At 40.1% G+C, this 12,891-nt stretch overlaps 1 protein-coding gene across 10 annotated transcripts in view; it reads right to left on the reverse strand.

The window, feature by feature from the left end:
* LOC127583558 (galactosylgalactosylxylosylprotein 3-beta-glucuronosyltransferase 1) overlaps nt 1–12,891 on the reverse strand; it is a 174,720-nt gene that overhangs the window by 33,255 nt on the left and 128,574 nt on the right. For 8 of the 10 annotated variants that reach the window (XM_052039664.1, XM_052039669.1, XM_052039668.1 and 5 more), the window contains 2 exons: nt 10,651–10,683; nt 3,873–4,387 (listed from right to left, as the gene is read on the reverse strand). In XM_052039664.1, the coding sequence (XP_051895624.1) occupies nt 3,873–4,387; nt 10,651–10,683 (548 nt within the window). The remainder of the gene's footprint in view (nt 1–3,872; nt 4,388–10,650; nt 10,684–12,891) is intronic. The other 2 variants (XM_052039671.1, XM_052039672.1) reach the window with 1 other exon arrangement.

The raw sequence follows: 12,891 nt of genomic DNA on the forward strand, positions 1-12,891 counted from the left end.
AGAAGTTAATAAGTTCATGGATTTGACAGAGAAATAAGCAGATGAAGCAAATTGGCACTAAACTAATGGAAAGGGGATGTGGGAGGGACATAGTGGTGTGATGTGGATCAACGTTAACACCAACATTACAGTGTACCAGAGCTAAAAGAACAGGCTCGAGTTTTGGTGTTCTGCAGTGGGTGACCTATCTCCTGATTTCCCTAATTCTTTTTACCATTTATAGAGTACTAAACAAGAATATGTGCATTTTAGCTGCAGAATGAAGTATCTACAAAGATGCTCTGCAGCGATTCACCAAGGTTTCCTTAGGAGCACCACACAAGCCAAAGAATTCTATCACCCAAAAGAACAGCAGTAGGCAAATGGCAGCACTGCATTCTTCAAGCTCTGCTCTAAGTTGCACACCATTTTGACCTTTGGTATTTTATTGTGCCTTTACTGATGGTGGACAAAGTCTTGGAAATCCATTTGTATGCTCTTTGTGGGAGGATCCCCACCACAAAAGCTAGTGTCTCAGGTGATTGCTCTCTTAAGGGTAATAGGGATGGGAAATACATCTGGTCTTTCCAGAAGTATCCAATGTCCTGTGAATGTCACCCCTCAAAAATCCTTCTTGATTGACCTCCTTAATATCTCATTCTGACTTAATGTAACATGCACAATCCTACTTACAGCTTACCTGTAGTTCTCCATGGTTTAACACAGATTTTAATTTTAAATTCTGTGTTAAACTTTCTTTTAATACTTTTCTCTTCACCTTCAAACTTCTCAATAGCTTCATCCCTGTCTTTGTAAGAGAACACCCTTTGAGATCTTTGCACTCTTACAGTAACCTCTTCATGCCCCACACTAACTGCCCCATCAATAGTGGTAGAGCCTTCAGCCGTGATGACCCAAAAACCCATGTATTCCTGTCCCTGAACCACTCCACTTCTCTTTCAGATACTTCCTACAGCCAATTTGATTGACTATGTAGCTCAGTGAGAAGTTTTGTTTTATAACACTCTGGCAGCACACTGTGGGATGTCTTACAGCACTAAACATGTAGATAAGCAACTGCTGTACTTCTTAACTTTTATGCCATGTTATCAGACAAACCATCTGTACTTCCTTCATCTCCTGACCCCAAATTACACATTCCACTTTGATGTGAAACTTTATTTTGTTTCTAAGATTCCACAATAAATAAAACATATTGGAATGTACTACTGAAGGGAGGAAAAGATGCAAGGATTTGAGGCTATAATACATGTAACTATAACTTTAAATAGCGAAGTGCTGACAAAATACATTTTGACTACATATTGTGTCGTACTCTTAAATCAACAGGCTCACTATGATCTAAATCATCTGAGGTACTCAATTAAAATTAATTTTTGTAACTCATTCCATTAAAGTTTATGATTCACACTTCGTTCTGTTTCATTCATTCATTTCTATTATAATAAAGAAGAGATACTTTCCTAATTATAGCAAAACCATAAAATGTCAAGTGTTTTACAAGGACATGAGATTCTGGACTGAGAAGAGGTTTTTTTTTGGCAAGCGTGTTCTATTCACAAACCATATGATTATTCTAGTACACATTTTCAAATACTTCACCAAGAAAACCTATCTTCCTTCCTCTGCTAATGAAAGGGCAAGTATCCTTAATGGCATTAAGGTTTCTTTCTCAACAGCTATCATTAACTGGCTCTGGTGGAAGTCTCTCCCATTATCCCATGGTTTGTGGGATAAGTGGAGATGTGGTGCAGGGAATGGGGTATTATTTTGTATCTTTAAGAGTTCTCAATATTATTCTTTTATCATCTGGTTCACAAATTGTTCAAGGCCACAATTCACCGTTTTGAAGACTGTATCATGCCTCCTTCTTAGGGTTTAGTAAATTGAGTTTTTAAATTCCCTATGAGTTTGGGTAACCAAAACTGCACGTAATGTTCCAGAACTGGCCTCAAAATTGATCTGTACAACATTTGTATGAGTAATTCTGATGAACAACAAAATATCTGAAGTACAGAGTATCCAGTCTAGTTTATTGATAATTACTTCATACTCCCTCAAGACTTTCAGACTTTTTGCAGACACTAACTTGTAATATGTGCATTTACTGTTCTCTGCTTACATTTATATTGTCCACACTTATCCACATTTTCAGCTGATGTCTCTGAGCAGAATCATTTTGGTCTCTTTGTTATCAATCTACATAATTTTGAGTCACCTGCAATATTACTATCTTCTGTTGTTCCTTAACATTTATTAATATAATGATCAAGGGCAGATCTCTGTGGCATTCTATTAGTCATTTTTCTGATTTAGTATCAATCTTTCTCATTAATTGTCAACCAATTCTTTGTACATTCAGATAATTTAGCATGAAAATTGACAATCACTGACACAGTCATCATTGGGTGCTATCTTTTCAAAGTAATTTGGGGAGATTTTTGGGTGATTTTTGAAATACACATACCTGGCTTGGCACTCAGGATGTATTGCCAGGAAAGAGAGGACTAACACAATCACTGCTAAAAGGGCTGATTATAGTGTTATGCATAGTAAACTGTGTTACTGATAGCACAGTTGTGCTGGGAATCTGGTATGAATCCCTGTCTTTCTTGTCGCTGCCGTGCATTGCAGTACCAGGAACCTGGCTGAGGGCTCAGCTCCCCATTGATGCTCCTACAATAACATGGTGAAATAGACCTCATTACCTCATGGCTCAGTGTGGAATGAACCACTGAGGCAATATGCAATGGTTACCTGTGAGGTCTGACGTTGGGTAGGACGACATAAGCTGTCTGGCCACTCAGCATTGGCTCGCGAGGCTCACGGATGCAATTTGACCAGCATAGTGAGTGTGGGCACAGAGTGGATCACCTTGACCTATGGTCATCTCATTACCTCTCTTTGGCGTAATGTAAACCTTCTCCCCTCAGCCCAAAGATTTCTCTGTGGTAACTAGCTCAACTGAGGGATCAGCAATGAAGTCAATGATTCATTGTTGTTGGAGTGCCAGGTTCCCCACACAGCAGCATGCAGAACAGGCCAATATCTTCTTTAAAGTATAGCAGGGTAGGTAACTGAGTATTCAAACTCCAGGACCAAGAAGACTATACTGAATCAACAGGACAGTGCTAAGCAGGGTACCAGTTCGAGTACAGACGCTACAGAAACATGCCTAATACTGGGAAATCTTCTTCAATTCAGCAGATTCTTTATCACTAATGTTTGCACAGAAGTTTCCTCTCCCACCCCAGGCCAAGTGTGTATGCAGAGAAGAATGCTTCTCAGCAGGATAAATACCCCATTTACACAAAAGCCATTTGCTATTTGTAGAGCTGATGTTTGCAACTGAGAAAGGGGAAAATAAATAGGGATTCCAAATGCAAACATTGTGAGTTATTTGAAGAGAATACAAGCAAGGTGTTACAGCCTGTAATTGGAGGGTTCAGATAATGTTTCTGTGGCACTGTTTCTGATCTTCAATTTGAACCCATTACCCAGTGAACAATCTTAATGGAAGCTGACAGCTTTCTCAGAGTCCACCTATTTATGTGACTACATGACTAATGTCATCAAATTGTCAACTGAATGTCAAGAAAATAACTCCCAACCAATAAAACTTTTAACCATCATTAAGATCCTTTTAGGGTCAACAACATAAAGAATAGATCTTTGGAATATAAACCTACCAACTTAGTGTTGAAGGCCTGTCGAGAAGAAACGTGATAACGTGGGTTCATTAGTAACATCCTCGATATTCTTGCACTACAAAAACCCACATCTTCAATGATGACCAAGTGTAGCAATACAAGTTCAGGGCACAATCTTATTACCTGCTCTAATTGTTGTCACCCATTTTTGATATAACTTACCTCTTCAAACAACTCTAAACTGTATGTGTTGTCATCATCTGCAAAATATACGATTCCTTGTTGGGTGTTGTTCAAATTGAACATTTCCCGCAGCCACCTCAATGCCAGGTTTCTCTGCATGGTGCCACGTGGAAATCGAGGATCCCGAATGTCCCCTCTCAGCTTGTAACTGCGCGGTGTCTCTACATTCAAGTGCGTGTAGTTAAGGCCCGTCTCTTTGAGGAGTCGGGTCACCAGTGTCGTTCTTCTCTGTGCATCCTCCACCACTATCCAGTGGAGGTTGGGTACGTGAAGCAGGGTGTTAGCAACTCTCGTCAGTTCTGCCTTCTGTACAGGCCTGCTGTAAGTTGGAGTGATGACGTGAATTGTGGGGAGGATGTCTGACCATGGAGGAGGTCGAGTGTAAACATACTCTGTCCTGATCACCTCCACAATATCCTTATCTGGCGGGCAATATTCCTTGGAGTCTGATGACTGACCAAAGTCTCGACGGTTGCCAATCTCACTCCCATCGTCTGAAAGAAAAATGACAGAAGTTCACCAACACAGTTTTGCTTGCCTAAACTTGCAGTGAATGATTCTGCTCCTGGCCTCAAAGTCCTTTGACAGTGAAATGGGGCTCTCACTCCAGCACTAGATGGCACTCTATGCTGCTTCATTGCATCTTGAATCTGTGGCATGCCATTGTGCAAGATGATATCACAGTATTGAATACAATTGGATTTATATAGCATTGAACTAGCCAAATATATCACAGTACTGCATTCAATTAATTATTATTGGAAGATAATTACTAATAGAAGGTGCTATCGTGCACAAAGGAAAGATTATCAGCCTTTTGATTTGGTGTTGTCACCAGATACACTGGGAAGATCCACACTTTTCTTTTTCTAATTCACATCTATTCAGACAATTAGACTGGACCCTGTCTTAATAACACACCAAGGATGGTGCCCCTGACATGCAGTCAATATTATGTTGCAGTGTCAGCTCAGATGATGTGCTCGATGTGGGCACAGGGCTGAAGACATAATTATCTGACCCAAGAGCAAGAAAGTTAACAGCTGAGCCAAGGTGACATTCAGAGAAGAGTTCAATGCATCCACAGTCCAGAGTGTTAAAATTTAAATTTGGCAAGGTGCATGCATTCACAGTAACCATTTTGCACCTAGCTCATTTCTGTCTGTTTCACTTTGCAGGTAAGGAACTGACTGGAGATTGAGAACTATCCCAAATGCAGATGGGGATAAAAAAATATGAGGACATCACCTTGGGTTGTGTGTAGCTCACAGAGACTAGTTACAGAACATCACTTAAAGACACTTAGGACCAAGTTTTTTTATTCCTTGATCAAAGACCATGGATGGTATGAGTAAACTGGAAATAGAAGAGGATTAATATTTGTTTCTAAAAGCACAAATGTGTTTAAAGTGTGCAAATTTATGAAGTATCTTGTTTGCCCTAATGCTGCAAAAAACATAATGCATTTGTGCACATTACATTGTCCAAAAAATATAGCAGCTCTTCCCCTCACCAACACTAGTTGTCAACTCTCAATTATCCAGTACTCCCAGACAATTATGTTATCCAGCTTTAGCATGCAAACTTGGGAGCTTGCACTGGTTTGTGCCTGACTCACACTGTTCCAGGCAGATATGAGCTCTTTCTTTCAATTTCACAAAAGTTCAGTACTTAATGGGCAGGGAATTCTCAGATTGGAGGTGTGTGACTGCTCAGAACAGGGCCAATATCGAGCATCTTAGCAAAATTTTGTTTTTATTGGTTGAAGGATTAATTCAAATATAAATAATGAGTATAATAGAATATTATGTCATACATTATCACAGTAAACTTGAATATTAAGAATGCACATACTTAAAAATTAGACAAATGTAATTACTATAAATTTGATTTGATCATTATCTCAAGAGGTTGATTGAAACAGGATTAATCTGGTTAAATCTAAGATGTAATCAATATTTCTGTCTGTAATTGCAAAATAGGATGTAGTTATATGCTAGTAAATGCCAAGCTCTCCATCCACCCTGATAGACTGAGTACTTCCAACATTCCCGTTTTATTTCAGATTTTTCTTATCTGCCAGATTTTGCTTTTTGGTGTGATGTTCAGCCTGATTTTGCAATGAGATAATAAATTAATATTCAGATACTCCATGCTAGAGAGATCAAAGATTTACCAAAGAATTAAATATAATTTACTCAATGGATAAATGTCCATGTGTACTGTAGAAGCATATTGTGTGCTAGCAGAACCAGAGGTAGTGACGAAACAAAGGATAACCTGCTAATATTGTGCAGATATTTGTACACAACCTACACATATTTACAATGTGAGAACAAACTGAAGTATCCAGAGGAAGCCAACATGGTCACATGGAGAACATGCACACCCACCCTGTACAGACAGCACCGGAAGTCAGGATTGAACCTTGGTCACTGGAGCTCTGAGGCTCCAGCTCTATTACCTACACCACAATGCCACCTTTTTGGCCTGTTGGGTTAGCTTCTCTTTTCCATTGTTCACATGGTGTTATACTTCCAAACCTTTGACCAAACCCTCTGCTTCAATCCACTGAGAACTTTGACTGGCTTAACTTTCTAGTTAATATTGTCACAAAGCAGATGATCTTTCATTATTTTTGAGTCATTGCTGTTGCTCACAATCTCCAACTGTATTTTCCTTTCTCATTCAGTTTCCTTATTCACAGACAATTAATGCAGTGAGGGACAACATAAAATGAACAGAAAAATATAAAAGGCAAAAAAATCAGTACAGATCCTGGTGAGTGAGAGACATTTAAAGAATGGCAAAAGGTGACAAGACAAGCAATAAAAGCCACAAAAATGAGTATGAAGAAAAAATTGAATGGGGCATAAATACTAATGTGGACTGATTGAGCTGACTGGCCAATTCCTGTGCTGTATATCTGCTGCAATCCTATTGTCCACAAGCAGGGATTCACCAAAATTATGCAAACAAAATAAAAGTCAGGAACAGAATAATGAAACTAAAGAGTGACAGGTCCCCAGGAACAGATGGGTTTCAGCTCATTATTTTATAGGAAGTTGGTAAGAATATTGTGGATGCCCTAACTATAATTTTCCGAAGTTCTTAAGAGTCATAGCGTCACAGAGTCATACAGCATGGAAACAGGCCCTTTGGCCCAACTGATCCATGCCAACCGAGCTAATCCCATTTGCCAATGTTTGGCCCATAACCTTCTCAATCTTTCCAATCCATGTACCTGTTCAACTGTCCTTTAAAAGTTATTATGGTACCTGCGTCAACCACTTCCTCTGGCAGCTGATTCCACATACATACCACCCTTTGTGTAAAAAAAAATTGCCCCTCAAGTTCCTCTTAAATCTTTCCCCCTCACCTTAAACCTATGCCCTATAGTTCTTTGTACCCCAACTCTGGGAAAAAGACCGAGTGCATTCACCCTATCTATGCCCCTCATGATTTTATACACCTCTATAAGATCACCTCTCAGTCTCCAACCTCTTCCTATAAGTCAGTCCCTCAAGTCCTCGCAGCATCTTTGTAGATCTTTTCTGCACTCCTTCCAGTTTAAAAACATCTTTCCTATAACAGTGTTACCAAATACTCCAAGTGTGGCCTCACCAGCATCCTGTATAACCGCACCATGACCTCCCAACTTTTATACTCAATGCCCTGACTTATGAAGGCCAGCATGTGAAAAGTTTTCTTCACCACCCTGTCTACCTGTGACTCCACTTTCAGTGAACCATGTAGTTGTACTCCAAGGTCCCTCTGTTCTACAACACTCCCTAGGGTCCTGCTGTTCACTGTGAAAGTCCTATCTGGATTTGACTTTCCAAAGTGCAACACCTCACACTTATCCGAACTGAACTCCATTTGCCATTCCTTGGTCCACCTACTTGGCTGATCAAGATGCCACTGTAATTTTTGATAACCTTTTTCAGTGTCTGCTATACCACCTATTTTAGTGTCATCTGCAAACTTACTAACCATACCTTCTCATGATTTGGGAATTATCCCTTTAGATTAGGAAATTGTGCATATTACTCTGCTATATACAGTATGAGAAGTAAGAGAGGGAAACCAGGAATTTATAGACCATGTAGCCTAACATTTGGAGTCTTACAATTACAGGTCTCAGTTAAAACTGAGTGACTAATTGTCTTAAAGTTGATCAAAGAGAAACAGCATGGATTTGTTAAAAGTAGGTCATCCTGATGAAACTTTTGAAGAAGTAGCTGAGGCAGTGAACATGGAACTACCTGTGGAAGACATTGATCTAGATTTCTAGAGCACACAAGAGACTGTTAGCAAAAGTTGACTTTTATGGAGATGAAGTCAGATTCTTGTCCTGCTGAGGAAATTGGCTGTGCATCTGGAGGAGATGGAAGAGGGGAAAAGGGCAAGTAGTTATGTGGGTAGGAAGTGACTGGTCATGAATCACAAGGATGTGTATTGTGGCTGTAATTGTTCACCACACTTATAAATAATTCAGGAGATGGAACAGAAATTCATGTAAGCAAGTTTGCTAACCACATAAATTTAGACCACATTAATAAGCAGGTGCAGGTGCAGAGATATCAATAGATTGAACAAATAAGGAAATCTGTGCCAAACTGGTTTCATTGGAAGCAAGTGCAATGTCATCAGCTTTGGACCAGAAATTAGACAAAAGAGCGTGAAGTAAATGGTGAAAATGTGGAAGAAGTGGAAGTACAAAGACACTTGGGAGTTTATAGATTTAGACAAGGCTGGAGGAGGCTTGTGTGGAACATAAGTGAAAGTAGCATACAATTAACTAAGCTAAGTGATTTCACAGACAACAGATCAGATTGAAGCTGTGCAGTCCTATTATTGTCTAGACATAAACAGCGGTGAACAATTAAATAACTCACAGGAGGAGTTGGCTCTGAGAATATTCCCATCCTCAAAGATGGCAGAACCCAGAATGTGAGTGGTAGAGACAAGGCTGAAACATTCACACAAATAATCAGACAGACATAATCCATCCTGACTTCCTCCTGAGATCCCCACCATCACAGAAGCCACTTCGATTCACTGCCTATAATATCAGGAGGCAGCTGAAAGCCTTGGATTCTGCAAAGGCTATGGGACCAAAAGCCATCTCTGCTGTAGTGCTGAAGGCCTGCTCTACAGAACTATCCATGCTTCTAACCAAGCTGTGCTAATACAGTTGCAACATTGGCATTTATCCAGCAAATGTGGAAAGTTTGCAAAAACTGGAACAAATCCAATCCATCTAATCACCACCCAATCAGTCTATTCTTAATCTTTAACAAGGTGATGCAAAGTATCACTGACAATGTTATCAAGCAGTACTTAGTCACTAATAATCAGCTCATCGATGCACGGTTTGGGTTTTGCCAGAACCACCCAGCTCCAGTGCTCCTCACAGCCTTGGTCCTAACATGGACCAAAGAGCTGAATTACGGAGGAGAATGATCATCCTTGACATCAAAGTAGCACTTGATTAAGTGTGGCATCAAGGCACCTTGATAAAATTAAAGTCAATAGGCATCAAGGGGAAAATACTCCAATTGCTGGAGTCATACCTTGTACCTTGTGATTGTTGGAAGTCAACCATCCCAGCCCAGGATATCATGGCAGGAGTTCCTCAGGGTGGCGTGCAAGGCCCAACCATCTTCAGCTACCTCATCAATGACCTTCCTTCCATCATAAGCTCAGATGTGGAGATGTTCAATGATGATTGCAGAATAGAGATATGAAATCCTATTCATAACTCCTCAGTAAATGAAGCAGTCTATGCCTGCATACAGCAAGACCTAGACAAAATTCAGGCATTGGATAAGTGGGAAATAACATTCATTCTACACAAGTGCCAGGCAATGACCATCTCTGATAAGAGAGGGTATAACCATCTACTCTTGACAGTTAATGGCTTTACCATCATCAAGTCTCCTGCTATTGATATTGTGGGGGTCACAATTCACCAGAAGCTTGACTGGCTCAGCCATATAAAGACAGTGGCTACAAGAGCAGACCAGAGGATAGGTATCCTGTGACAAATAACTCACTTCCCGACACCTGAAATCCTTTTCCACCAACAGGAAGGTGCAATTTGGGACTGTAATGGAAAACTCTCAACTTGAAAAGTGAAGTTCAGCTCCAATTACTTTCAGGAAGTTTGATGCCATCTACCACAAAGCAGCTCAATTCATTGGCACCCCCATCCACTACCCTAAACATTCACTCTTATACCACTGATGCACAGTGGCAGCATCTACAACATGTCCTACAGTCACTTGCCTAGGTTACTCCTGCAGTACTTCCAATATCCACAGAACCTTCTACTAAGGACAAGAGCAGTAAGCACAAGGGAAAACCACCATCCATGGGTTCCCATCTAAGTCAGACGCCACCCAACTTTGGAACTGTTTCACTGGTCCTTCATCATCACAGGGTCCAAGTCCTAGAACTCCCTACTGAACAGCACTGTGGGAGCACATCACCAGAAGGACTGCAGTAGTTCAAGAAGGCAGCTCCCCACCTCCTACTCAAGGGCAATTAGGGATGGATAATAAATGCTGGCTTTCCCAGTGACAACCAGATTCTTAAAAAATGGATAAATATCTTTAAATCACTTAATGTCACAGACAGATACAAAAAGGTCAAAAAAGCTTAGTATAAAATTTAGAATATTGGAGTAGAACATGATTGCAATATTATAATTTACATTACGCTATTACTTTACAAAGCCCTGGATAGACCATACCTGGAGAGCAGTGAGCACTTCTGGGCACAGCACCTTGAAAAGGATATTTTAAGATTAGACAGAGTACCAAATTAATTTCAGGCTGATGCCTAGACTCCAAGAGTTAAATTATGAGGAAAGATTACACAAAATAAGGTTATATTCCCTGGAACAGAATTGAGAGAGTAATCTGAGTTACAGTCTAGCAACTTGATCCTCAGGGTACAATTTTTGTCGAAATATGTGTGTTCAGATCAGGCTGAGCTGAGCTGGCAAAGGTCACTGTATCATCCAGATCAGCGCGACTTGGTGTTGGCAGATGGTGGTTCTGTTAGATAGACACTCAGCCAGGGACTAAGGATGTCTTTTTATAATTATAGAGAGTCCTAGTGAGCCCATACTTGGAATATTGTGTATGGGTCTGGTCTCTTCACCCAAGGAAAGATAAATTTGCAACAGAGGGAAGGTTCATGAGATTGATTCTTGGGCATGAGATTTAGTTGACTGAAGTGCAGAAGAATGAGAAGTGACCTAAGTTAAGTCTATAAATCTCTCTTGGGTTGATGCAGGGATAATGCTTCTACTGCTTGGGGTGCCTAGAACTGTCAAGAGATGAGCAGAAATTTCTTCAAATCAGATGGGAGTGATTCTTTGGAATTCTCTACCCAAGAGGGCTGTAGAAAGTCAGTCACCGAGTACATTCAAGACAAAAATCGATAAATGTTTGGATATCAATATGGGGTTACCATAGGAAAGTGGTGTTAATGTAAAAATCAGCATGATCTTATTGTACGGCAGAGCAGGCACAGCAGGTTAAATGGCTCACTTCCTGCTTCTATTTCTTATGTTTTTATGGGGACAGGTAAGGAACTTAACCCAGGATGGGAAGGTCATTTTTGGGTGTTGATTTCAAGTTTGATGTGGTGTCAGTGGCAGGGTGTGAAATCTGGCAAGGGAGTGGATGGGGAACACTCTAAGTGCTTTGGGCTGCAGTTATCAGTTTCAAGTCTCCCTCTGTGCCTTGGTTAGGCTTGGAATGTCTTTTGCGGACATGGACATCAAGTTTGATTTGGTGTCAGTGCCAGGAACGATATTCTACTAACACCTGTGGTTTAAGTAGAGTCTGGAAAATGTTATTATTACTTGGGATTGAATTGGCCATGATCAGGGCAGAACTGGGTGTTAATTTTATACTCATGTAAATCTCTGAACTGAAGGCAAGTGATATTGTGGAGAGAGACAGAAAAAAAAAACCTACTTCCACTGGGCAGGGAATTCAGTCTGAGGAGCCAACAACCTAACAGTTAGTTAAGCTTTACATCTGACTTGCAGAAGTGGTAGAAACTTAAAATGTTCTTTCAGAAATGTTAATTGATGCTCAGTCAAAACTTGACTTTAAACAAGGATTGATGGACCTTTAATAACCAGAAGTATTTTGGGATATGGGGAAGGAGCTTCGAGCTGGGTCACTAATCAGTCATCTAATAACAGAGAGATTAAGCAGCTGAATGCTGTTCCTCTATTCCAAATGTATCCTTTTACTAATCTATTATTTATCTAATACTTTCATTGTTCTCACATCCTGGATGAAGTAGAAAGAGGGGAATGAGTCAGACATGAATTAATAAATTAATTTTATTAATTTAAATGGAAGGAAAATCAGGTATTATTTTGCTGGAATGTCACCTCTTTTCCCTCTCTATGCTTATCATTGGTCAGGCAATAAATAAAAAGAGTATTCATTAGGTTATGTTTAAGAAATAAATAAAAAAACAATTGACAGATGTTTATGCAAAACAAAATATTTCCATAAAATCTATTGGATTTTCTTTAATCATTTCAGTGCATTGAAGTTACATTAAAGCTTTCATGTGAAATAAAATTATTGACCTTTCAGCTGCCTAGAAATGATGTGGTTACTCTGTTTGCTATTTGGCAGGTACATTTTCCAGACTCTACTTAAACCACGGGTGTTTGTAGAATATCGTTTTCATTCATTCAAGGGACGTGGACTTTGCAGGTTGAGCCAGCATTTAATTGCCCATCCCTACTTGTCCTTGAGAAGGTGGTGGTGTCCCCATTCTTTTGCTGCCCTTGTCCTTCTGGCCGGTAGAGGTGGTGGGTTTGGAAGGTGCCGTCTAAGGAGTCCTGGTGAGTTGCTGCAGTGCGTCCTGTAGATGGTACAAACTGCTGTTACTGTGCGTTGGTGGTGGAGTGAGTGAATGCTTATGGATGGGGTGCCTATCATGCGGGCTGCTATGT

The sequence above is a fragment of the Pristis pectinata genome, chromosome 27 (genome assembly GCF_009764475.1).
Source record: "Pristis pectinata isolate sPriPec2 chromosome 27, sPriPec2.1.pri, whole genome shotgun sequence".
NCBI lineage: Eukaryota > Metazoa > Chordata > Chondrichthyes > Rhinopristiformes > Pristidae > Pristis > Pristis pectinata.